The sequence below is a fragment of the Gorilla gorilla genome, chromosome 20 (genome assembly GCF_029281585.2).
Source record: "Gorilla gorilla gorilla isolate KB3781 chromosome 20, NHGRI_mGorGor1-v2.1_pri, whole genome shotgun sequence".
NCBI lineage: Eukaryota > Metazoa > Chordata > Mammalia > Primates > Hominidae > Gorilla > Gorilla gorilla.
In genome coordinates, this window is record NC_073244.2 from 46099636 (window position 1) to 46126429 (window position 26794).

Sequence of the window (26794 nt, forward strand, 5' to 3'; positions counted from 1 at the left end):
CACAGCCAGGACCTGGGGCTGGAGGACGCAGAAAGGGCGGGGGAAAGGGGTCGCTGGGCGAGGGTGGAGTGGGCTTAGGGCAGCTGGGGCCCTCCATCTGATCTCTTCTGGTCAGACCCCCACCCTTCAGCCTGCACTTTCTCCCTAAACCCCCAGCCTCCAGCCAGGCCTGTCCCTGTTCCCACATCCCCGCAGACAGGCACACCTGGGTCCCCCTGGAGGTCCAAGGCGAGCCCCGTAGCTGGGCCCGCCTGGTCCAGCCCCCACAAGCCCGGCCCCATCAGCCAGGTGGCCTCCAGCGCTGCCAATCGAATGGTCCGGCCCCTCCCCGCCCCTTCGCCCGCCCCTCGCCCAGCCCCCTCCTCCTCAGGTGAGGCAGCCTGGCCTAGCAGGCCCCACGCCACCGCCTCTGCCTCCAGGCCGCCCGCTGCTGCGGGGCCACCATGCTCCTGCCCAGGCCTGGAGACTGACCCGACCCCGGCACTACCTCGAGGCTCCGCCCCCACCTGCTGGACCCCAGGGTAAGGACAAGGGCCCCCAGACTCACAGTTCCAGCCCTGAGGACAGGGGTTCCCTCATCCCCCCACCCAGCCTAATGCCCACCTCCTAATAGAGGGGTTCCTGGGGACCTGAAGAGGGGGCACTATGACGTCCCCCCAAGCACCTAGGTGTTCTGGCCTGCTCTTCCTTCAGACTCAGCCGTTGGACCCCAGTCCTTTCCTCCCCAGACCCAGGAGTTCCAGCCCTCAGGCCCCTCCTCCCTCATACTAAGGAGTCCTGGCCCCCAAATTCCTCCTTTCCCAAGACTTATGATTTCAGGTCCTCAGCTGTCTCCTCCCTCAAACCGGGATCCTCAGTCCCCTGCTCCACCAGGCTCAGGCATGGGAGTCCCCATCCCTGCAAATCCAGGCGTCCCCCCGCTGCTGGTCAGACACTGACCCCATCCTTGAACCCAGCCCAATCTGCGTCCGTGATCACGGCGTGCTCTGGCCAAGGCCCAGTCCCTACAGCCTGCCTGGATGGACGCCTGGGACTGGGGGCGCCAGGACTGGGCTGGGCTGGGCTCCCCCAGGCCCTGCCTCCCCGTCCATCTCCTCACAGGTCCCACCCTGGCCCAGGAGGTCAGCCAGGGAATCATTAACAAGAGGCAGTGACATGGCGCAGAAGGAGGGTGAGTCCCCTTCCCTGAGCCCCAGCTTTGGCTCTGCCTGGCGCCCCGCCCTCTGTGCTCTTTTCTCTACCCTCTACTCTTCAGAGCCCCCTCTCTCCGGGCACCCCTCCCAGATGCATCCCCACCCCCTGTTAGTCCTCCTCCACCTGATTAACTATTAACCACATTTTCTGTGCAGCTGTGCCACCACCAGCCTCCCTTCTACCCTATGTGACCTTCCTGGCGTGCTGCCTCAGTTTCCCCTCATCCCCCAGTGATTTCTCAGCTAACTCTGGACTTGTCCTCTACTGGGACTGAGGCGGGAAGGCTGTAGCTGTCATGGTTAAGGACACAGATTTGGAGTCAAACACACAGGCTTGCATTTGAATTTGCTCTTGCCATCTTTTTTGCTGTGTGATCTTGTGCAAGCGACATTATTCTTAGGGCTTTGGTCTCCCTCTGGGTCAAGCATGGATCCCAGTCCTCCCTCTCTGAGGTTGTTGAGTGCATGACACACACCAGGCACTGGCTGGGGCTCTGCATATAAGATGCATGCCATCAAGCAGAGCTGTCATGACAGAGGCTGGCAGACTCGGAGTCCCAGAGACCCAGGACCCCCACCGATCCCAGACATTCCTCCACCTCCTGGCTCTGTGGGCAAAAGAGCAGAGGGAGGACTTTGGACTGGGCCTGGATGGATGGAGAGGGGAGAGACGGCAGAGAAACCACCATAAGGATGACAGAGAGAGACTGCGTCATGGAGTTGCTGGCCCTTGGGAGTCTCTGGGCAGCCCCCAGCTAGCCTGGCTTCCTTTCTACCTCTCACACATGGGACCCAGCTGGAGGGGCGCATGGAGGGGTGGCCTTTTCTTTCTGCCTTCCCCTAGCTGGGGCTGACTCCCTCTCTTCTTCCTGCAGGATAGCCGGGCTCAGTCCTGGGCAGTAGCACTTTCTAGCTGTGTGGCCCTGGGCAGACGGCGTGTTCTCCCTGGGCCTCCATTCTCTCATCTGTGAAATGGAGAGGGTGACAGTGCATGTCCAACAGCGTGGGGCGAGGCCTGAAATGCCAGGGTGGGCAGGAAGCACTGAGCGTGTTGGCTGAAATGATTAGTTCAGATCTCTGGCCTCCTTGGGTCTCGGCACAGCTGGCAATTCAGACCCCAAACCAATCAGCTGCGGTCCAGAGGGAACCCAGGCTCCCAGTTACTCAGGAGAAGGCATTGCACCCTAGCCGAGCAGGTGGATGACAGAGTCCAGCTCCCTGGGGACAATCTCTTTCCTGGAGCTGCTGGAAGGACAGCACCAGGGCTTGGGCCCATGGGTGAATGAGCCAGGGAAGAAAAGCAGAAAATGCCCGGATGGACAGAGATGGCCTAGGTACAAAGAGAAACAGACACAGTGGGCTCTGGTGCCTCCCTGGCAGCTCTGGGCTGGTCTCGGAGGGGAGTCCTGCTGTCAGGGCTAGGGGTGTGGAGGTCGAACCTGGACACAGATGCTGAAGGGTCCCGATTCTGCACTTACTTGCTGGGTGACCCGGGTTTGGTGGCTGCCAGACTTTGGGCCTCCTTTTCTCATCTGTAAACTGGGGGTGATGGCAATGGTGCCTTCCTCATGAACAGCTGCGAGGATTTAAGGATGCTGTGCAGGACTGGACAGGGTTAGGGTAGGGCGGTGCGTCCGTGTGTGATTCAGAGAGCCGTTGTGGCTGCAGTGGCTGCTGTTGTTGGTGTCACTGTTATTGCTGCTGGCTTCTTGGTGCTGCCTGGAAACTTGGAATTGGGGGAGGTGATACTGGAGTTGCAATTCCAAGGATGCCAGGCAGAGGGAAGAGCAAGGCTCTTGCTCTTCTCTGGGAAGCTGGGAGGTGACACAGCGCTGGTGTGCACGTAGCCAATTGTGGTATTTCTGGAGGTGAAGTTGGAAGTGGAGCTGGGTGGGAGAAGAGGTGTGCAAGCTGGACCAGGCAGGGGTGGGACTGTTTTGGGGAAGAGCCGGCCAATTCCTTGCAGTGCCAGGTCTCTCCACAAGGTGGCGCCAGTGGTCAGTCCCTGCTTCTCTTGTCTAACTTGTATTTTACAAGTTCTACTCTTTGGGTTGCTTTTTGGAAGCTCTCTCTGGTGCCTGATAGTGGCCCACATGGTTGTCTGAGAATTGGGGGAAACATACTCCCAAATCTCTAAAAGCCATGCTTATACCCTAGTGGGGCTGGAAATGCCAGGCTGAGGGACTTAAGCTGTTCCGGGGTACTAGGGAGTCACAGAGGGTTCTATAGGTAGAGGGGACAGGTTGGATTTGGTGTCTCAGTAGGTTCCCCAAGCCTCCGTGTGGAGGGTGTGCTAGAAGGGAGACTGAGCCCAGCGGTTGGATGGGGCCGGAGCAAGGTGCAGATGGACGGAAAGAAGGAACCGGGGGAAGGAGAGTCACTCAGGAGGATTGGCAGGCTGTGGGGGGAGGGGAATGTTATGCAGATGGGGATGGTCCTAGGAGTGAGGGCCTCTGAGACAGGACTTGGGGGGAAGAATATACTTGGGGAGACATTGGGGAGACATTCTGGGACCTGGTAGGGGCAAAGGGACTAGGAGGTCCCAGGGAAAGGTATTTAAAAGGTATTTAAAGGACTGCAGGAGCCCTGACCTGGGACCTGGAAGAGGGTCTAGGGCTGGGGACAGAGGGGAAACTGAGTCCACAGAGGTGGGTGAGACAGACTTAGGGGCAAGGAGGAGCAGGGGGAGGCTGCAGCCAGCCCTACAAACTCTGGATTTTACGGAGTAGGTAGAGGGTGGGTGGAGACAGCAGCCTCAGAGACCGGAAGGAAAATCAGGTGCACGTGGTGTCCCAGAAGTCCAAAGAGGAGAGCATTTATACAGGAAGCTGCAGTCATGTAAGATGAGGCCCGAGACACGGAGCCACCAGTTGAGTGGATTTTCAGAGCCAGAGAGCCAAAGGTGTTACGTGTGGGGGTCTGCGCAGCCAAATGGTGGAGGCAGAAGAACTGACCTATGAGAAGACCCAAGTCATCCAGAGGGGCCTGGAGAAGCAGGGGCAGAGAGTCTCAGGGAGATGTAGGGGTGGGGGAGGTCTGGCTTACCAAGGGAAATGGCCCTGCTGCTGGGATCAAAGAATTGATGATGACGTGCCGCCTGTCCCAGTAGAGACACGCAGGGAGGATGAGGATGCGTCCCACACCCTGGGCCAGATGAGGATGCTCCCTGTCCCAGTAGAGACATGCAGGGAGGATGCCTCTCATACTGGGGGAACCCCAGGATGCAGATGCTTCCTGTCCCACTGGAGGCGCTGAAGTCCTCTGAACCACACAGCATGGAAGGAGGTTCTTCCTCTCACCCTAGGAGACATACATAGTGGCATTGCTTCCTGTCCCACCAGATGTGCCAAGGCCTCTAGGCTGCATTCTGCGTGGCCTAGAGCCCTGGCAGGCACAGCTGAAAACAAAGCAAGCAAGACCAGCCCAGTGGCTGTCGGGAGCCAAGACCTCCTGCTGGAACCTGGAGAGTGGTCCTGGGCAGAGTTGGGGGACAGGCCTGAGAGCCCCTCGCAGGACAGGCAGGGGTCAGCCGGCAGTAGTTGGGCTGGTCTGGCCCACTGGGGCCTCTTTTGGGGAAGAGAGTGTTTCCTCATGCCTTGATGGGAGCCACTGAGCTTTCAATTTTTTTTTTTTTAAATACAGAGTCTCGCTCTGTTGCCCAGGCTAGAGTACAGTGGTGCAATCTTGATTCACTGCAACCTCCACCTCCTGGGTTCAAGCGATTCTCCTGCCTCAGCTTCCCAAGTAGCTGGGACTATAGGCGCCCGCCACCACACCCAGCTAATTTTTGTATTTTTAGTAGAGGCGGGGTTTCACCATGTTGGCCAGTCTGGTCTTGAGCTCCTGACCTCAAGTGATCCACCCGCCTCAGCCTCCCAAAGGGCCGGGATTACAGGCATGAGCCACCATGCCCAGCCTGAGCTCTCAAATTCTTAAGACACCCAGATAATGGCCACACCAGGAAGGTCCTAGACCACTCCCTGCTCTGTTCCAGGTGCTGGCCTGGTGCCGGGTTCACCAGCCACATCACCATGGGTGCGGATGGGCGAGCTGGGAGCTCCTGCCGCCTTGGGGTGCTTTGCGGCTGCCAAGGGCAGTTGAACCCAAGCCAGGCCCAGCTGAAGGCTTTCAGCAGCCTTTACTCTTTGGCCCTCTTATAATCCCTAGTGAAGTCGTTGGCTTTTATTTATTTATGTATTTATTTATTTTTTTTTTGAGATGGAGTCTTGCTCTGTCGCCCAAGCTGAAGTGCAGTGGCATGATCTCGGCTCACTGCAAGCTCTGCCTCCCGGGTTCACGCCATTCTCCTGCCTCAGCCTCCCGAGTAGCTGGGACTACAGGTGCCTGCCACTGCGCCCGGCTAATTTTTTGTATTCTTAGTAGAGACGGGGTTTCACCGTGTTAGCCAGGATGGTCTCGATCTCCTGACCTTGTGATCTGCCCGCCTCGGCCTCCCAAAGTGCTGGGATTACAGGCGTGAGCCACCGAGCCCGGCTAGGAGTTGGCTTTTAATCTCCAGGACCTCTTTGCCCTGGGAATAAAATCCCTTTTCCTGTGCCACCAGGCCTCCCCAGCTGGCCCCAGCCTTGGTTCCCACTACCTTCCCCAAGCTCTGGCCATCTGGCCGTCTCGATGGCCTCTCCAGCCTCTGACATAACAGAGCCTGCTTATTCTTGCCTCAAGGCCTTTGCCTGTGCTGTTCCCTCTGCCCACAGTGCCCTTCCTTGTGGTCTGTGCGTGGCTGGCACCTCACCTTTCAGAGCTTAGCTCAGAAGTCTCCTCTAGGGGAGGCCCTGTGATCCCTGATCCCCCTGCAGAAGCCCACCTGCTGCTCCAGCCTGCATGGTTTTCTTCACAGCCTCTGCCACAATCTGGAAATTATTGGGTTCATTTACTTGTTTCCTTGTTAATGTCTCCCACTCCCCACCTACACGCATGAGAACTTGAACCCCTGAGAGTCGTAACCTTATCTGTCTTCTTTGGGTTATGTTCCCGGAACCTAGAAAGGTGCCAGGCACACAGAGGATGTTCAGTAGGATGGAAAACAAATAAAGCTTCTTTAGGCTGATGAAAAAACTGAGAGTCAGGCGCGGTGGCTCATGCCTGCAATCCCAACACTTTGGGAGGCTGAGACAAGCAGATAGCTTGAGTCTGGGAGTTCATGACCAGCCTGGTCAACATGGCAAACCCCGTCAATACAAAAAATACAAAAATTAGCCAGGTGTGGTGGTGTGCGCCTATGATCCCAGCTACTTGGGAGGCTAAGAATTACCTGAGCCTGAGCGCTTGAGACTGCAGTGTGCCATGATTGCGCCGCTGCACTCCAGCCTGGGCAGCACAGTGAGACCCTGTCTCAAAAAAAAAAGAAAGAAAGAAAAAGAAAGAGAGAGAGAGAAAAAGAAAGAAAGAAAGAAAGAAAGAACAAAAGAAAGAAAGAAAGAAAGAAAAAGAAAAGAAAGGAAGGAAGGAAGAAAGGAAGGAAGGAAAAGAAAAAAACTGAGGCTTAGGCTCAGAGAGGGGAGGGGAGTTGCTCAGGCCCACACATCTCTGATGATTTATAAAGCATTTACAGAGAACTTGCTATGTGCCAGGCACTTCCACACAGTGAGAGCCAGGATGGCTTCGTGGCTGTACACAGGGGGCCTGGCATCAAACCTGCCCAGGGTTCTGGACACTGCTCTGCCTCTTCCAGGCTGTCACTGTGGGCACGTGACCCCGCTTCTCTGAGCTATCTCAAAAACAGGAATCATAGTTGTGGGATTGAAATAAGGACTAAATGAGCTGATGTATTTAGAACGGTGCTTAGCACCTAGGAGGCATCAATACAATTTGAGCTATTCTTCTTCTTGAAAATAACTTTAAATTATTATTTTTAGAAGTAGGTGCTCAGTGGATGCCCATTTAATAGATAAGAAAGTTGAGGCTCAAAGATATGATGGCACCTGCCTTAGGTTCCAGCTAGGAAGGGGTAGGGTCAATATTTTTAAATGAGGGTGGCCAGACGCAGTGGCTCACTCCTGTAATCTCAGCATTTTGGGAGGCTGAGGAAGGAAGATCGCTTCAGCCCAGGAGTTTGAGACCAGCCTGGGCAACATAGCAAGACCACGTCGCTAAAAAAATTAATACATAAAATAAAATGAGGCTGGCAGATTTTCAAGTGGAGGGGCAAATTTGATCTTGCAACTGGGTACCATGAGAGAGGTCTGATTTAGGGGGTATCTAGGGGCAAAGCATCTAGAACAGCAGCAATGACTGAGGCAGCGAGGAAATGCCAGCGGCAGGGAAGAGAGCTACCAAGAGGGCAAAGGTTGGGGGTCACAGTCCCAAGAAGAGATGGCCCAAAGCGAAGACAGAAATACAAAAGCACAGTGTCACTGGGGAGGAGACATTCCCTAAGTGCCAGGAAAGTGCAGGGCAGAGGTGGAGACCGTGGCAGGTGGCCCGGCCATGCCCCCCTCCCAGCTGGAACCCTGGGGGAGCTGGGCACCTGGTTGTTCACACGGCAGGGGAGGAACAGCCCTGTCAACTGCTGGCCTCGGGAAACTGGGCCTGGGGAGGACACGCTTGGGCATAATAAGTTAGCCCTGGGGGCAGGGCAGAGCTGGCCTTGGGCCCAGACCCTGCCGCAATGAGGACAGGCCTGGCTGTGGCCCCAGCATGGTGTCTGTTGCAGGTGGCCGGACTGTGCCATGCTGCTCCAGACCCAAGGTGGCAGCTCTCACTGCGGGGACCCTGCTACTTCTGACAGCCATCGGGGCGGCATCCTGGGCCATTGGTGAGAGCGGTTCCTGTGCCTCTGACCTCCCCTGGCCCCTGCAGCCTCCAGCCTGCCTGCCCTCACCCCTCCCTTCTCTGCAGTGGCTGTTCTCCTCAGGAGTGACCAGGAGCCGCTGTACCCAGGTGAGTGGAGCAGGCTGGGACCCTCTGGGGGAGCCCTGGAGGACACGTGTATCTGGCGGGAGCTCAACAAGCGTATTTGCTGAATAAATGTACAAATGCATGCAGAAATGCTAATCATAATAGTGCATTTGTATCGAGTGCCTGCTATGTACCAGGCACTATTCTAAGCACCCCACATGTCTAACCCAGGCTTTTTCAGACACCAGTGTATTACTCATGAGTGCCTCATAAAATTAAATTAGTGAGTTGGAAAACCATGTTTTTTTTAAAGTATGAAATAGATTAGATTACAGACTATCACAGTGCATCTCTCAGTAAGTAAAGGTTATGCTAATTTTTGTTTGTTTTTTTTTTTGCATCCATATACATGTAATCCCACTGCATGCCCACACTGTGAGGGTGGGACTGTTATTCTCCCTGTTTTACAGATGGGGAAACTGAGGCTTTGAGCAATGCGGCAGTTTGCCCCAGACCACAGAGCTATGGGCTACATCAGGATGTAAAAATGTGTTTCTTACTGCGTGGCATGGTGAAAACATGTTGGGGAGGCATGATATAAATTCAGTGGACCCTTCTAACTCTCCTAGGAGGTAGTTTTTTTGTTTGTTTTAAAAAAGAAAAAAGTCTTGCTCTGTCACCCAGGCTAGAGTGCAATGGTGCGGGCTCAGCTCACCACAACCTCCGCCTCCCAGGTTCAAGTGATTCTCCTGCTTCAGCCTCCCAAGTACCTGGGAATACAGGCGTGTGCCACCATGCCCAGTTAATTTTTTGTATTTTTAGTAGAGATGAGATTTCACCATGTTGGCCAGGACGGTCTCGATCTCCTGACCTTGTGATCCACCCGCCTCGGCCTCCCAAAGTGCTGGGATTACAGGCATGAGCCACCGCGCCTGTCCCTGGTATTAGCTCCATTTTACAGATGTGCAAAATGAGGACCAGAGAGGACATGCAGCTGGGGAACGAGGGGCCAGGAACAGCTCTTAGACTTATCCACTGTAAGTGTGTCTGCAGGCATGTGGAATGAATGGCCACACAAATAAATAGATAAAGAAACTAACTGTGGGATGAATGAATGAATCTTCCCAAATGCCAACTTCAAGCTGCCATTCCCTGATGCAGGACAGCAGGAAAAAAGGGGAAGTTGGGTGGTGGGATGTATTTTTCATGTCTGTGAGCCTCATCTAATTCCATAAAGGATTCAGTTCACACTAAAATCAGAAATGAAAATCCAGACAAGAAAAGCCAACATCAACATTAATCTTCATTACCAGCATTTAGCATTTGTATGCACCAGCCAAGGCCTTGGGACCTTATGATATCAACTCATTAAGTCTTCCCAACAACATGTTTTTTTTCTTTTCTTTTTTTTTCTTTCTTTCTTTTTTTTTTTTTTGAGATAGGGTCTTGCTCTGTCGCCCAGGCTGGAGTGCAGTGGCACGATCTTAGCTCATTGTAACCTACATCTCTTGGGCTCAAGCAATCCTCCCATCTCAGCCTTCTGAGTAGCTGGGACTATAGGCTAATGCCACCATGCCTACACAAAATTATTTCGTCAATAACAAAATTATTGTTATTTTTATCTTTTTGAGCCAGAGTCTCGCTGTGTCACCCAGGCAGGAGTGCTGTGGTGCGATCTCGGCTCACTGCAATCTCCATCTCCCAGGTTAAAGCGATTCTCCTGCCTCAGCCTCCTGAGTAGCTGGCACTACAGGCACGTGCCACCACACCCAGCTAATTTTTGTATTTTTAGTAGAGGCGGGGTTTCACCATGTTGGCCAGGATGGTCTCAAACTCCTGACCTCAGGTGATCCACCCGTCTCGGCCTCCCAAAGTGCTGGGACTACAGGCATGAGCCACCACACCCAACCTCATTTTTTAAATTTTTAGTAGAGATGGGATCTTGCTACATTGCCCAGTCTGATCTTGAACTCCTGAGCTCAAAGCAGTCCTCTCAGATCAGCCTCCCAAAGTGCAGGGATTACAGGTGTGCACCACCACAACCCATTTTCCTATGGGGACGCTGAGGCACAGAAAGGCTGAGTGACTTGCCCCGGGTCATGGAGCTAGTCAGTGTCAGGGCTGGGATTTGAACCCAGGCAGCCTGCGTAGTAACTGTATATAATGTCTACACTTGATTGCTTGTTAAAAAAAAAAAAAAAGAACAGCTGAATTCATTGCCACAGTAAAGACTGACATATGCCAGGCCCTGGCGGCAGCCTTTACCCAGCAGGCCTATGAAGTTAGGGCTGTTACATCCCAACATTTTGCATTTGGGGGAGATTGAGTCCCAGTGAAGCAAACTGACTTGCCCGAGGCTGACCACACATCAGAGACAGAGCGAAGGGATCACGCCCCTGTCAAAAGCCCCTCTGTGACAACACGTGGCATTGAGATAAAATCCCAACCCATCACAGGCTCCAAGGCTCCTAGTGTGGAGGCCCCTCTCCACCCCCACCTCACACTGGCTTCTAGCACCCTCAGGGCCCAGTCCCTTGCTCAAATGACTTGCTCACACAGAAGTCTCTACTCACCCACTTCTTTCTAGCTCACACCTAGAGGCAGATTTCCGTTCTGCACAGTTCCTTCTGAGCTGTGGGGCCTCCCACCAGTCCCTACTCTCTCCAAGACTCAATTTCCTCATCTGTGAGATGGGGGTAAGAAGAATCAGTGAGAATAAGAGGAGATAAAAATCTGTGTAGTACTTGGGCGGGGTGCGGTGGCTCACCCCTGTAATCCCAGCACCTTGGGAGGCCGAGGCAGGCTGATCACCTGAGGTCAGGAGTTCGAGACCAGCCTGGCCAACATGGTGAAACCTCATCTCTACTAAAAACACAAAAATTGGCCAGGCATGGTGGCGGGCGCCTGTAATCCCAGCTACTCAGGAGGCTGAGGCAGGAGAACTGTTTGAACCCGGGAGGCGCAGGTTGCAGGTTGCAGTGAACTGAGATCACGCCACTGCACTCCAGCCTGGGTGACAGAGCAAGAGTCTGTCTCAAAAAAAAAAAAAAAAAAGGCTGTGCAGTACTTGCCTCTTAGCCAGCACAGTGGACATTGGCTTTTGTATCTCACTCCTGAAATTCTTTCTTGAAATTTCTTGAGCAAGATCTTCCTGGACTTCCAGACTCTATGGCCTCTCACCCTATGGTGTTTCCCTGCCACCCCGGTAAAACCCTCCTCACTCATTGTGAATTATTTACTCCTGGCGAACTCCAGGAAGGCAGGGACCTTTTGTGGTCAGACGGTGCTTGGCACATAGTAGGTTCTCAGGAAATCCTTGAGTTATGAATGCACCCAAAGCCAAAACACTGAGATGAACTAGAGAGTCATGGGCCTCCAGCTGGAAAGGAGCGAGGCCACCACTCACAGCTGGCTCTGGCCAGTGCCACGCCGCCGCCCTGCAGAGGTACTTGGGTTTTTCAACAACTCAGGGAAATGATGAAACAAACAAACAAACAAAAACAACCCCAAGTTTGTATCCCCACCTTGCTTTTTTTTTCCTGGGATTTTCACACTTCTAAATATATCCAACAACTTGGCAGGCACACCAGGTGACCCAGAACATCCTTTTTGTGTTGCCTGAAATGATAGGAACAAGAATAAAGAATTTAAAAGTGAGAAACAGCAGCAGAGAGTGTGAATTTAAAAATAGCCAGACGGGACATTTGATGTTCTCTCCCCACTCCCATCTCCCCCAACACACATCTATAAAGTGATTTTTCCCCCCTAAAACCTCACACTTTCTGGAAATCACATTTCCAGAGCAGTTAACAGTCGTTTTAAAATAAGAATCCACCCCTCTCCCTGCCCCAGCTGGTGTTTCAAACTCCAAGCCTTGGCTTTCATGGGGTGATGAGGACCCCCCAGCTAGAGGTGCCAGGCATTCCCTGCCCCAACCCCAGAGCAGGAGACCGTAATTAAGGCAGGCCAGGCCGGTGCGGTGGCTCACGCCTGTAATCCCAGCACTTTGGGGGGCCCAAATGGGCAGATCACTTGAGGTCAGGAGACCAGCCTGGCCAACATGGCAAAACCCCATCTCTACTAAAAATACAAAAATTAGCCGGGCATGGTGGCTGGTGCCTGTAATCCCAGCTATTTGGGAGGCTGAGGCATGAGAATCGCTTGAACTCAGGAGGCAGAGGTTGCAGTGAGCTGAGATCGTGCCACTGCACTCTAGCCTGGGAGACAGAGCAAGACTCCATCTCAAAACAAACTTAAAATAGAATAAAATAAAATAAGAATCCCCCCCGTCCCCGCCCCTGTTGGTGTTTCAAACCCTGAGACTTGGCCTTGGAATTCATGGGGTGATGAGGACCCCACAGCCAGAGGTGCCAGGCGTTCCCTGCCCCAACCCCAGAGCAGGAGGCCATCATTAAGGCAGGCCAGCCAGGTGGCTTTTCAGTGCCGGCCGTAGCTGAATATATTAGGCAGGGAGACAGGCAAGGGTTTGTATGAGACCCACAGAAGGAACAGGGAATATGCAGGCCCGGGTTCAAGTCCCGGTTTTGCTGGTTAGCCGTGTGCCGCTGGGCAAGTTTATTCCTCTGAGGCTTAGTTTTCCCATCTGTAAGATGGGCATAGAAGTGGTCACTATTGGCTGGGCACGGTGGCTCACGCCTGTAATCCCAGCACTTGGGGAGGCCGAGGCAGGTGGATCACCTGAGGCCAGAAGTTCGAGACCAGCCTGGCCAACATGGTGAAACGCTGTTTCTACTAAGAACACAAAAGTTAGCCGGGTGTAGTAGCATGCACCTGTAATCCCAGCTACTCGGGAGGCTGAGGCAGGAGGATCGCTTGAACCCAGGAGGCAGAGGTTGCAGTGAGCCAAGATCACGCCACTGCACTCCAGCCTGTGCAACAGAGCAAGATTATGTCTCAAAAAAAAAACAAAAAAAACAAAAAAAACCACAAAAAACCGAAGTGGTCACTATCTCCGAGGATGGTTGTGGGATTCAGAGAGCCACTTGGATAGGATGCATAGCATGGGGCCAGCCCACTGACACCCCCCAGTAAACGTAGCCAGTGCTGTTATTACTGTGCTGTTGTTTAACCCTCCAGAGGGGAAGTCTCTTGAGAGGCTATCCAGGGCAATGATAAAAGCTTGGGGTTTGAAGTCACTCAGACCTGATTTCGAATCCTCTCTCCCTGCTTCTCGTGCATTTGGTGATGTTGGGGAAGCCACCCCACCTCTCTGAGCTTCAGCTTCCCCGTCTGGAAATTGGGGATGATCTTCGTGTCTCCTGGGGTGTGCGACGAGGCCTTGGTTGATGGTGGGGCAGAGGTAGCCTAGCCCCAGGCACACAGTAGGTCCTCAGCTGGGGAGAGTTCTACTTGGAAGTCTTGCTTCTCCTTGTCCCAACCTGTGGGGCTGTGGGAAGACCCCTCAGCTGGTGTGTGGCCTCACCAGGTTCCTTCTAAGAGGATGCAAAAGCAAGTTTTCATTTGACTCGGTCTCCCAGAATGTGCTCTCAGAGCCCAGGCCAGGCAGGAGGCTCTTGAGAAAAGGACAAAAAGACATGGTGGCTCACACCTGCCATCCCAGCACTTTGAGAGGCCAAGGTGGGAGGATTGCTTGAGGCCAGGAATTTGAGACCAGCCTGGACAATATAGCAATACCCTGTCTCTACAGAAAAAAATAAATTTAAAAGGCGTTTTTAGCTCAGGCTTTGCTGGGTTCTAACCCGGCTATTGTCACTCAGCTTTATCCTAACATAAAAAAGTAAACAAATTAGCAGGGTGTGGTGGTATGCCCCTGTGGTCCTAGCTACTTGGGAGGTTGAGGCGGAAGGATCGTTTGAGCCCAGGAGGTTGAGGCTGCAAGGAGCTATGATCGTGCCACTGCACTCCAGCCTGGGTGGTGGAGCGAGACCCTGTCTCAAAAAAGAAAAAAAAAAAGTGGCTGGGAGAAGGAAAGGAAAGGACAAAGAGGTTCACAGCTGATCTCTCCCCGAACCTGCTCCTTCCGTCCCCATCTCTGTCAGCCCCATCTTTTCAGGCTCAGGCCAAACCCCTCGGTTACCCTCCCAGTTCCTCCAGTCACCCATGAATCAGATCTTGCAGGAAACCCTGTCAGCTGCACCTACAGAACCTCTCCAAAATCTGAACTCTTCTCCCCCTCCACTGCCCCCACCCTGCTCCAGCCCCCTTCCCCTCCCCTCTGGACATCCCAGAGCCTCCTCCCTGGCCTCCCTGCTCCCATCCCTGCCCCCCAATCATATCCCACAAAGGGGATATGACTCCCTCACTTAACCGGCAATTCTGGAGGGTCTTAAAACCTGGCTGCCTCAAGAGGCTTTAAAATGTTATCAGATGGGGGCCGGGTACAGTGGCTCATGCTGGTTCCCCACTTGCAGCCAGAGGGAGCTGGTGACCACCTGAGTCCGGTCAGGGCCCTCCCCTGGCTGCACCTCACACCAGGTACCAGCAAAGCCCTGATGTTGCTCTATTTCTAGCTCCCACCTGATCTGCCCCTCCCTGGCTCACTCTGCTCCGGCCTCCCACTGTTCCTGGAGCACTCCCCCCAGTCCCCCACACCAGCCTTGGGATCTTTGCATCTGCAAGTCCCTCTGTCTCCGTGCTGATCTCACACACCTCCTGACACTTTCTCACCTCCTGCAGGTCTTTGTTCCTGCACCACCTTCCCAGGGATGCTCTCCTTGCAGCGACTGAAAAGTGCAACCTCACCCCACCCTCCATGCCGGCACTCCCCTCCCTCGGTGGCATTTTATTTTTCTCTGTGGCCCCTTCCTATCTTGTGACACATAATATATCCTACTTATTTGTCCCTTTCTTGATTTGTCTCACCTACTGAGCTTTGAGTTCCACAGGGGTCGGGGTTTTTGTCTGATTTGTTCATTGCAGTGGTGATTTGTTCACTGCCTAAAATAGATCCTGGCAGGTACAAAGTGTTTGGTAAATAGAAATCAATACCCCAAGGTCTGTGACCTGACTTAGGTGTTAACAGGTTCCTCTGAGGTGTGTGGGGAACAGACTGAGGGGGTTTCAGGGGACATCTGTTCTCACCACAAATTGCCCCCCAACCAGCCCCAGACATGAACAGTCTCCCGGGAGCTCCCTCTAGCCTTCTCGTATATCCCAGCCCTGCCTCATGTCACAATTTGTAATGATGTGTTTGGCTGGGTGACATTTTATGGCCATCTGTCTCCCTATCCCCCATAATGTGGTTTGCCGAAAGCAAAGCCCAGGACTGTCTCGGCCATCTGTGTCTCCAGCATCACCCCTCACTGGGCATGGAGTATGTGTCCAGTTAATGCTTGCTGAGTGAATGAATGAATACTCCATCCTCTGCTTGGAGAATTATGCACTTTAGCATATTCAAGGCTCTGACAAGTCCTGCATAAAAGATCACTATTGTTTTCTTTCTTTGTTTCCTTCTTTCCCTCTTCTTTTCTTTCTGACTGTAGGATATTGGTTATCAATCTGGCAATAGTCAAGATTGGCAGTCTGGTGTATTAGTCAAAGGTTTTCAGCCTACAAAAGAAAAAATAAACTGGCTAAAAACAAAAGGGGATATGATTTACTAACTCACTTAACCGACAATCACAGAGGTTCTTCAAACCTGGCTGTATCAAGGGGCTTTAAAATGTTATCAGATGGGGGCCAGGTGCAGTGGCTCACGCCTGTCATCCCAGCACTTTGGGAGGCCAAGACAGGCAGATCACTTGAGGTCAGGAGTTCGAGACCAGCCTGGCCAACATGGTGAAACCCCGTCTCTACTAAAAATACAAAAAGTTAGCCAAGTGTGGTGGCACGTGTCTGTAGCTCCAGCTACTCGGGAGGCTGAGGCAGGACAACAGCTTGAATCCGGGAGGCGGAGGTTACAGTGACCCAAGATTGCACCAGTGCATTCCAGCCTGGGTGACAGAGCGAGACTGTGTCTCAAAAAAAAAAAAAAAGTTATCAGATGGGAAATGAATTCCGATATTAAAAATTGATGTGTATTTATACTATATTATTAAAGTTATTTTTCATAAAACATAGAAGGGTAAGTTTAAGAAATGAGAAGTATTTATACCAAAATGATTAAATATTATTTAATTTAAAGATATAAACATCTTGTTGGACAAATAATTCAAAATTTCCATTAGACAGGAAAAATAAGTTCAAGAGATATATTGAACAACATGGTGATTATAGTTAATAACAATATATTATATACTTGAACATTGCTAAAAGATATTTTAAGTGTTCTCACCACACACAAAGGGTAGTGCATGTGTTAATTAGCTTGCTTTAGCTGTTCCACAACGTATACATATTTCACATCATCTTGTACACCATCAATGTATATAATTTTGTCAATTAAAATAAATACATATTTTAAGGCCGGGTGCAGTGGCTCACACCTATAATCCCAGCACTTTGGGAGGCCGAGGCAGGCAGATCACCTGAGGTCAGGAGTTTGAGACTAGCCTGGCCAACATGGTGAAACCCCATCTGTATTTAAAATACAAAAAAATTAGCTGGGCATGGTGGTGCATGTCTGTAATCCCAGCCAATCGGGAGGCTGAGGCAGAAGAATCGCTTGAACCCGGGAGGCAGAGGTTGCAGTGAGCTGAGATTGCACCACTGCACAACAGCCTGGACAACAGAGTGAGACTCTGTCTCAAAAAAATAAATAAATAAAAATAAATACATATATATATTTTTTTGAGATGGAGTCTCACTCTGTCGCCCAAACTGGAGTGCAGTGGCACGATCTTGGCTCACTGCAACCTCTGCTGCCCAGGTTCAAGCAATTCTCCTGCCTCAGCCTCCCGAGTAGCTGGGATTACAGGCACCTGCCACCACGCCTGGCTAATTTTTTTAGTTTTCGTAGAGACGAGGTTTCACCATCTTGGCCAGGCTGGTCTTGAACTCCTGACCTTGTGATCCACCCATCTCGGCCTCCCAAATAAATACATATTTTAAAAGATAGAAATCACTCTGGAAGGAGAGTTAATCTGTTCCATATAATAATAATATATTAATATTATATTATAATAATATATTAATATTATAATAATATACTATTATATTATAATATTTATATATACTATTATATTATATAATATATTATAACAATATATTATATAATATATAATTATAATATATAATATAATTATAATATAATATAATTATATTATAACAATATATTAATATTATATTATGTAATAATAATACTACTCCATATAGCTATGGAAAAGTTCATATGAAGAAACCAGGCTATGATCTACAAACTGGCAACAAATTTGTTCTTCTATTTTCCATATGCTGTCTGTGTACATATAAAGTGAGAGGTCTTTTTATATGAGCTAAGGGTGTGGCCAAAGACAAATGGAAAAAGACAAATGACAAACATACTAATAAAGAGCTTCGGTTTCTCCACAAAAAATACAATAATAAAATAAAATGTTATCAGAAATCTCTTGGCTCTCCTCCACGTTAGCTCACTTTTTCCCTCAAGAGGGTGAAGATGACCCTTAACAGATCCAGCCTCATGTGCTGGATTCTCTTGGGAACTTGGTTAAATGGTTTTTTTTCTTCCCGAATGTCCAAGTCACCTTCCAGACCTGCAGCTCCTGAGCAGCCAACTTAGGACTTCTAATGGAGAGTGAAGTTCCCCTGGTTCGCCGAGGGGCCGGCCACAGCCCCAACGCTGCTGTTGATTGGTCCGACCTGAGTCCTTGAGTCTGGCAGAGTGCCATGGTGCTCTGTAATCCCACCTGTAATCCCAGCATTTTAGGAGGCAGAGGCAGGAAGATTGCTTGAGCCCAGGAGTTCAAGACCAGCCTGGGCAACATGGCAAGACCCGTCTCTACAAAACAAAACAAAACAAAAACAAAAACAAAAATTAGCCAGGTGTGGTGGTGCACGCCTGTGGTCCCAGCTACTCAGGAGGTTGAGGTAGGAGGATTTCTTGAGTCTGGGAGGTCAAGGCTACAGTGAGCCAAGATCACACCACTACACTCCAGCCTGGGCAACAGAGCGAGACCCTGTCTTAAAAAAAAAAAGTCCTTGAGTCATGATTCCAGATGCAATCGCAGATGTGGGGGCTGCAACCCTCCGATGGGCTGGGGTTCACGTCTACACCACATGGCTGGAGCACAGGCCAGGAGGGGCTCTGGCTGGGGAAGCACGTGGGGAACCTGGCTGTGGGACCCAGGCGGCCCCGGGCCCTGTCGCCCTGCAGTGCAGGTCAGCTCTGCGGACGCTCGGCTCATGGTCTTTGACAAGACGGAAGGGACGTGGCGGCTGCTGTGCTCCTCGCGCTCCAACGCCAGGGTAGCTGGACTCAGCTGCGAGGAGATGGGCTTCCTCAGGTACTGGGGGCCCTCGGAGGGGTGGGAGCAGGGAGGGGCTGGGGAGCAGGCCTAACCCCTGCCCTGCCCAGGGCACTGACCCACTCCGAGCTGGACGTGCGAACGGCGGGCGCCAATGGCACGTCGGGCTTCTTCTGTGTGGACGAGGGGAGGCTGCCCCACACCCAGAGGCTGCTGGAGGTCATCTCCGTGTGGTGAGGAGGGCAGCGGGCAGGTGGGGCAACACCTCGGACCCCCAAGGCACTCCCTCTCCCCGTTTTCCTTCCACCTGTCTTAACTGGTCTCTATTTCCTTTCTTTCTGTGTCTCCAATCCCATCTCTCCCAGTGATTGCCCCAGAGGCCGTTTCTTGGCCACCATCTGCCAAGGTGAGATCCTAAAACTCAGAACCCTCTCCTTTAGGCCCTTGGGGAGGCCACGTCCCCTCAAGCTCCCCGGGATGGGGCCGTGTACTTTCAGACCCCCTAGGGCAGGGCCAAGCCTGGGCTCTGGGGACCTGGGCTCCAGTCCCCTGTTGCCGCCCCCTGCTGACTCCTGTCCCACAGACTGTGGCCGCAGGAAGCTGCCCGTGGACCGCATCGTGGGAGGCCGGGACACCAGCTTGGGCCGGTGGCCGTGGCAAGTCAGCCTTCGCTATGATGGAGCACACCTCTGTGGGGGATCCCTGCTCTCCGGGGACTGGGTGCTGACAGCCGCCCACTGCTTCCCGGAGTGAGTGCCCCCCATGGCGCTGATGATGGGGAGGCAGAGGAGCGGAGAGACGGTGGGGAGGAGGGCGGATTGTGCCCAGGCAGGTGGCCACCCTCCACCCCTTTCCCTGGTAGGCGGAACCGGGTCCTGTCCCGATGGCGAGTGTTTGCCGGTGCCGTGGCCCAGGCCTCTCCCCACGGCCTGCAGCTGGGGGTGCAGGCTGTGGTCTACCACGGGGGCTATCTTCCCTTTCGGGACCCCAACAGCGAGGAGAACAGCAACGATATTGCCCTGGTCCACCTCTCCAGTCCCCTGCCCCTCACAGGTAAGTCTAAGGGCTGAGCCTTGGGGCTTGAGGACCTGAGGCCAGGAGGACAGAGGAGGGGACCAGGGACACAGGGCAATCAACTTATGGTTCAGGCATCCTTGGCAATAAGGGGAATGATCTCGAGGGAGCACAAAGTGGGCCTTAACTATCAATGATCAGTGCAGCCAATTTGGAAAACTTGTCAGCATTTCCCCAAGAAGTATACATAAAGTTACCATTGGACCCAACACTTCCACTCCCAGGACAGGAGGTATATACCTAAGACAAAAGGAAACTGTGTCTGCACCAAAACTCGTACGTACATCAATGTTCATAGCAGCATTATTCATAATAGCCCAAAGATGGAAACAGCCCAAGAGTGTTTCATCGGACAAATGCATAAAGAAAATGTGGTATATTGACCAGGCGCGGTGTCTCATGCCCGTAATCCCAGCACTTTGGGAGGCCGAGGTGGGTGGATCACGAGGTCAGGAGTTTGAAACCAGCCTGGCCAACATGGTGAAACTCCACCTCTACTAAAAATACAAAAATTAGCCTGGCCAACATGGTGAAACTCCATCTCTACTAAAAATACAAAAATTAGCCTGGCGTGGTGGCACACGCCTGTAATCCCAGCTACTCGGGAGGATGAGGCAGGAGAATCGCTTGAACCCGGGAGGTGGAGATTGCAGTGAGCCGAGATCACACCACTGCAATCCAGCCTGGCTGACAGAGCAAGGCTCTGTCATCTCGAAAATAAATAAATAAATAACAAAAAAAAATGTGGTATATCCACACAACGGGAGAATATTGGACCATAGAAATGAATGAGGTACTGATTCATGCTACCACAAGGATGAAACTTGAGAACAGTGCTGAATGAGACAAGCCAGCCGCAAAGGCCACATACTGTAGGATGCCACTTGTATGAAATGTACAAGGCTGGGCACGGTGGCTCATGCCTGTAATCCCGGCACTCTGGGCAGCTGAGATGGGAGTATTGTTTGTGCTCAGGAGTTTAAGACCAGCCTGGGCAACATAGCAAGACCCCATCACTTAAAAAAATGAGCTAGGTGTGATGGCGGATGCCTGTAGTTCCAGTTACTCAGGAGGCTAAGGCAGGAGGATCACTTGAGCCCAGGAGTTTGAGGCTGCAGTGTGCTAGGATTGTGCCACTGTACTCCAGCCTGGGTAACAGAGCAAAACCTTGTCTGTTAAAAAAAGAAGAAGAAAGAAAGAGAAAGAAAAGAAAGGAAGGAAGAAAAGAAAAGAAAAGGAAAGAAAGAAAAGAAATGTCTAGAATAGGCACATCGGTAGAGATAGAAAGTTGATTGATGGTGGCAGGGTGGGAGGTGGGGATGGGAGATTGGGAGGTGACTGGTGAAGGAGACAAGGTTTCTTGTCTGGGTGATGAAAGATTCTAAGTCGATCATGATCATGGTTGCACTTGTCTGTGACTACACAAAAAGCTGGTGACTTGTGCCTTTAAAAGGAATTGTCTAATATGTGAATAATAGTTCAATCAAGCTGTTACCAAAAAACTAATAAAATGAAAAGAAAATGTGTTAAAAAATGAATGAATCAGATTTAGAAAGTAAGTTAGGAGTCATTCCCTCTGCAATTCCCTGGAGTATTCCCTTGGTCTTACTGAGACTCACTTGGGTGCCAGCATGTCCTTAACACCTCTCCAACACATACATCTTCCTTTTGGATTAAAAGCAGGCCCTGGGCTTCAGATTTCAGCAGGCTGCAGTGTAATAATAAAAATAGGCTGGGCATGTAATCCCAGGCCAAGGCGGGGGTATCGCTTGAGCTCAGGAGTTCAAGACTCGCCTGGGCAACATGGCAAAATCCCATCTCTACAAACAAAAAAAATTAGCTGGCTGTGGGGGTGCGCGCCTGTGGTCCCAGCTACTTGGGAGGCGGAGGCAGGTGAATCACCTGATTACCCAGGAGATCAAGGCTGCAGTGAGCCATGATCACACCACTGCATTCTAGCCTGGGTGGTAGAGCAAGACCCTGTCTCAGAACATAACAATAATAACAGTGATAATGATGATCATGAAGTAGTAATAGCGAGTAGTATTCGAGTTCATGATTGAGTATTAGAGTATAGCGAGTTCACGATCATGAAATAGTAAAAGGGAGTAAGGGAGTACATGATGAGTGTACACAACACAGTAAAATAATCTGGTAAACATAGCAGTGTGCCAGGCACCATTCCAAATATGTCCTGTGTATGGACTCACTTAGTTCTCACAGCAACCCCAGCGCACCCTGGTAAGGAGGGTTCTCTTAAGATCCTGTTTTCCACCCAGGAAAAGGTCCCAACCCGAAGAAGGCAAACAATGCCCCAAATTTGTACAGCTGGTGAACGGCAAAGATTTGTGCCCAGGTGGACTGGCACTGGAATCTGTGCTTGTGGCCCCCACGCTCTGGTGATGGAGAATCCAGGGCCATGTTGGGGTTGGCATTATGTTTATTTTTATGTTTATTTTATTTCTCATGATCTGTGGTACTGGTTTCCCATTGAAGGGGGTGATACATGCTTTTCTTTAAAACCAAACCCTGTCCTGACATGGTGGCTCACACCTGTAATCCCAGCACTTTGAGAGGCTGAGGCGGGCAGATCACTTGAGGTCAGGAGTTTGAGACCAGCCTGGCCAACGTGGTGAAACACCATCTCTACTAAAAACACAAAAATTAGCCAGGTGTAGTGGCAGGCACCTGTAGTCTCAGCTACTCTGGAGGCAGAGGCAGGAGAATCACTTGAACCCAGGAGGTGGAGGTTGCAGTGAGCCAAGATCGTTGCCACACCCTTCTCCTTAGTGAAAAGAGTGAGAGAGTTAATATCGAAGTAAGGATGCATCTTTGCGGACAGGTAGACAGGTGGAAGCGGCTGGGGTTTCAGACACAGGGCTGAAGGGGTCACAGCATGGGCTTTGGGGTCAGATTCAGATATTTGCCAACTGTGTGATCTCGGACACATGGCTTCACCTCACTGTGCCTCAGTTTCCCTTATCTGTAAAATGACTTCCTAGGGTTATTGAGACAATTAAAAGGGTTAATATGAGTAAAGAGCTTAGAGAACTGCCAGCACATAGTGAACACTGGTAAATGTTAGCAATTGTACTGTTGTTGTTTAATACTTTTACTAGTTATGTGAACACTTGCTGTTTGCCTGGCATGCAACTCAATGACTCACCAATTTCTCACTACAACTTCTGGGGATAAGTGATTATTATTTCCATTCTACATCTGAGAGCTCTAAGACTCAGGCAGGTGATGTCATCAGCAGGCAGCAGGCAGCAGGCAACAGGCAGGGCTGCCAGGAACCCTTGCATAGGTTGTGCACTGCACAAGGACACCATATCTCAGGGTTACCACTCTCTCTGTAGACCTGTGTATTTATTATTATGATTTTCTGCCAGGTGGAAGTCAAATGTCTCAAGATAGGAGTGTCTCTCTCTCTCTCTCTTTCTTCTCTCTCTCTCTTTCTTTTTTTGAGACAGAGTCATGCTCTGTCACCCAGGCTGGAGTGCAATGGCGCAATCTCGGCTCCCTGCAAACTCTGCCTCCTAGGTTCAAGCGATTCTCCTGCCTCAGCCTCCTGAGTAGCTGGGATTACAGGCACCTGCTACCTATAATCCCAGTGCTTTGGGAGGCTGAGGCAGGAGGATTGCTTGAGCCTAGGAGGTCGAGGCTGCAGTGAGCCATGTTCCTGCCACTGCACTCTGGCCTGGGTGACACTGCAGGCTTAGAAATGAAAACAAGCTGTGTTAAAACATACGTGTTATGAAACTTTGGACACGTGACTTGGCCTCATTTTCCCCCTCTGTAAAATGGGATAATATAGACCCTACCTCTCTGGGCTGATGAAACATTAAAGAAAATGGTGCAGGAAGGCGCCTAGTATGCGATGAGCTCTCGGTACGTGGCGACTTCTGTTGTGGCTTGTTTGTTTGTTTGTTTTTGAGACAGAGTCTTGCTCTGTCACCCAGGCTGGAGTGCAATGACGTGATCTCGGCTCACTGCAACCTCCACCTCCTGGGTTCAAGTGATTCTCCTGCCTCAGTCTCCCGAGTAGCTGGGATTACAGGTGCGTGCCACCATGCCCGGCTAATTTTTGTATTTTTAGTAGAGATGAGGTTTCGCCATGTTGGCCAGGCTGGTCTCAAACTCCTGACATCAAGTGATCCTCCTGCCTCGGCCTCCCAAAGTGCTGGGATTACAGGCATGAGCCACTGTGCCCGGCCTATTGTGGTTTTTTTTTTAAAGAACAGAGAGGGCAGGGTGTGTTAGGGGCCATGGTAGCAGCTGGACAGAGGTTTGTACCAGGTGGGGCAGGCCAGTGGGGGCTGGACCAGCATTGTCTCTCTCACAGAATACATCCAGCCTGTGTGCCTCCCAGCTGCCGGCCAGGCCCTGGTGGATGGCAAGATCTGTACCGTGACGGGCTGGGGCAACACGCAGTACTATGGTGAGTCCTGTCCTCTGCCTCTGATGCCACCGTTCGGGAGACTCTGAACTGGGCTGGGGATGGGCAGTCTGGCTGGTTGGATGAGTCTTGGCCATGAGGAGTAGGGATGCTGAGGGGAATGGGGTGGGCACCAGGAGGGAAGGGGGGTGTGTACACCCCCCAGCTCTGGCCAGCCTTGCCCGCACACCCCCAGGCCAACAGGCCGGGGTACTCCAGGAGGCTCGAGTCCCCATAATCAGCAATGATGTCTGCAATGGCGCTGACTTCTATGGAAACCAGATCAAGCCCAAGATGTTCTGTGCTGGCTACCCCGAGGGTGGCATTGATGCCTGCCAGGTGAGGGACTCTGTAGGGGCAGCCCCCTGGCCGCTGCCACCCCAGGGATGGAGACGCAGGGGAGTGGGTGGTTGGGCTCCCCATCTAAAAGCCTGAGGGCTCTGGGGCCACAGCCCATGTCATCCCGGGGGGGCCTCCTGTCCAACCACCTTGGCCTCCAGCCAGACCTCCCTCTCCTCTCCCAGGGCGACAGCGGTGGTCCCTTTGTGTGTGAGGACAGCATCTCTCGGACGCCACGTTGGCGGCTGTGTGGCATTGTGAGTTGGGGCACTGGCTGTGCCCTGGCCCAGAAGCCAGGCGTCTACACCAAAGTCAGTGACTTCCGGGAGTGGATCTTCCAGGCCATAAAGGTGAAAGTTGGGTCCAGATGGGAGCCAGGGTGGGGATGTTTGGGTGTCTAATGGGGGAAGGGAGGCAGAGATTTGTTTTAGGAAACCTACGCTCAGGCCTAGAAGAGGGCCCACCTTGGGAACAGATGGACTTTGAAGGGTTCCTGGGGAAGGGAAGCCAGTGGTGGGACGTGGAAGCCTCTCAGACCTCGGGAGCCCCCAGCTGTCTTTCCCCAGACTCACTCCGAAGCCAGTGGCATGGTGACCCAGCTCTGACCGGTGGCTTCTCGCTGCGCAGCCTCCAGGGCCCGAGGTGATCCCGGTGGTGGGATCCACGCCGGGCCTAGATGGGACGTTTTTCTTCTTGGGCCCGGTCCACAGGTCCAAGGACACCCTCCCTCCAGGGTCCTCTCTTCCACAGTGGCGGGCCCACTCAGCCCCGAGACCACCCAACCTCACCCTCCTGACCCCCATGTAAATATTGTTCTGCTGTCTGGGACTCCTGTCTAGGTGCCCCTGATGACGGGATGCTCTTTAAATAATAAAGATGGTTTTGATTAATGCGGCCTCCGAGCTTACAAATGCACACAGCAATGAGGACATTTTGGCAGGCAGGAAGAGAAGAATTAGGACCTGGCGCAAATCAGACAGAGAGTGTGCGTCCCTCAGTTCCCACTGATTTGAGATTTAAGATTTTAATTGGTTCACTTAACTGGAATTTTCCTGGAGCAAATTGGCTTCAGGTACAGCTGGATCCAGCTGCTCTCTCAAATCTGCCTTAGGCTGTGTTAGCTTCATTTCCAAGCAGCCTCTCCTACAACCAGAGAGAGAGATGTCCCCTTCCACACAAACTCTTTCCCAATCACTGCAGAAAAAGTCCCAGGCAACAACAACAACAAAAAACCCAGGCCCAGCTCCCATTGTACAGATTTGGGTCACGTGCTCATCCCTTGACAAATCACTATGCACCGGATGTACACGGTAGGGGTGGAGCGGGGTGGAGTGGGAGGAGCTAGGCCTTCAAGAATCGTGTGACCTGAGTGTGGGAGTCCCAAAGGAGAGTGCTATTTCCAGAAGTGGAAATAGATGCTCAGTGAGCAAAAAAGACATCTACCTTGAACCAACAAGGAAAATAGGGCCCTGTAAGGTGGAGATAGGGAGACGCTGGGAACACAGCCTGAGACCCTCCCCCAACCCCTTTCTCCATCTGGGCAGCTTCTGGGGAGGAACCCCCTTCTGTAGAGCCTCTGCAGAGCCTCATGCAGCCCCGATGGCCACCAGGGGGCACTGCTGCCCCAACATTGTGACACATTAAGGGGTTTCCTGCCTGGAGTCAGCCGCGTGTTGCTGAAAACCTGCTGTTCTGCTGAAGAAAGGCTCAGCGGGGGAGCCTGTTCACCATGACTTTAAATAATAACAATTATAATACATCACCCATGGACCACAGCTCCCAAGCAATTTCCTTTTTTTTTTTTTTGAGACAGAGTTTCACTCTTGTCTCCCAGGTTGGAGTGCAGTGGCGTGATCTTAGCTCACTGCAACCTCCGCCTCCTGGGTTCAAGTGATTCTCCTGCCTCGGCCTCCCGAGTAGCTGGGATTACAGGCGTGCCCCACCACGCCCAGCTGATTTTTGTATTTTTAGTAGAGACGGGCTGTCACCATGTTGGCCAGGCTGCTCTCGAACTCCTGACCTCAGGTGATCCACCTGCCTCGGCCTCCCAAAGTGCTGGGTGTCACGCGCATCCATGTGAAGAGACCACCAAACAGGCTTTGTGTGAGCAATAAAGCTTTTTAATCACCTGGTGTGCAGGCAGGCTGAGTCCGAAAAGAGAGTCAGTGAAGGGAGATAGGGGTGGGGCCGTTTTATGGGATTTGGATAGGTAGTGGAAAATTACAGTCAAAGGGGGTTGTTCTCTGGCGGGCAGGGGTGGGGGTCACAAGGTGCTCAGTCGGGGAGCTTCTGAGCCAGGAGAAGGAATTTTACAAGGTAATGTCATCAGTTAAGGCAGGAACCGGCCATTTTCACTTCTTTTGTGATTCTTCAGTTACTTCAGGCCATCTGGATGCATACGTGCAGGCTTGGGCTCAGAGAGGCCTGACACTGGGATTACAGATGTCTGCTGCCACACCTGGCTAATTTTTGTATTTTTAGTAGAGACGGGGTTTCACCATGTTTGCAGGCTGGTCTCGAACTCCTGACCTCAGGTGATCCGCCCACCTTGGCCTCCCAAAGTGCTGGGA

The 26794-nt window shown here is 51.9% G+C and overlaps 1 protein-coding gene and 1 long non-coding RNA gene across 6 annotated transcripts in view; one reads left to right on the plus strand and one right to left on the minus strand.

The window, feature by feature from the left end:
- The first annotated feature begins 356 nt into the window (after positions 1–356).
- On the plus strand, positions 357–25114 carry HPN (hepsin). 5 transcript variants are annotated; one of them, XM_031004394.3, is made up of 13 exons: positions 358–521; positions 957–1171; positions 7867–7968; positions 8052–8093; positions 18283–18412; positions 18484–18606; positions 18739–18779; positions 18957–19122; positions 19236–19426; positions 23793–23888; positions 24082–24224; positions 24410–24574; positions 24791–25114. In XM_031004394.3, the coding sequence occupies exons 2-13, from the start codon at positions 1156–1158 to the stop codon at positions 24827–24829; spliced, it is 1254 nt and encodes a 417-aa protein (XP_030860254.1). In that variant the 5' UTR covers positions 358–521; positions 957–1155; the 3' UTR covers positions 24830–25114. The 5 variants fall into 5 exon arrangements, with proteins under 5 accessions (XP_018871270.1, XP_018871271.1, XP_018871269.1 ...); XM_019015727.4 differs by having other exon boundaries at positions 1102–1171; XM_019015725.4 differs by having other exon boundaries at positions 357–521; positions 820–1171; positions 24410–25114.
- LOC134757679 (uncharacterized) overlaps positions 13220–26794 on the minus strand; it is a 34369-nt gene continuing 20794 nt past the window's right edge. Inside the window, exon 3 of the long non-coding RNA XR_010131953.1 lies at positions 13220–13458. This is a non-coding gene — a long non-coding RNA (uncharacterized lncRNA). The remainder of the gene's footprint in view (positions 13459–26794) is intronic.

Excerpts from the sequence above, each read along its gene's own strand:
- HPN (XM_019015725.4), top strand. Across the intron at positions 18,413-18,483 it reads GAGGAGATGGGCTTCCTCAG|GGCACTGACCCACTCCGAGC; the intron begins GTACTGGGGGCC and ends TGCCCTGCCCAG. Across the intron at positions 18,607-18,738 it reads CTGGAGGTCATCTCCGTGTG|TGATTGCCCCAGAGGCCGTT; the intron begins GTGAGGAGGGCA and ends CATCTCTCCCAG.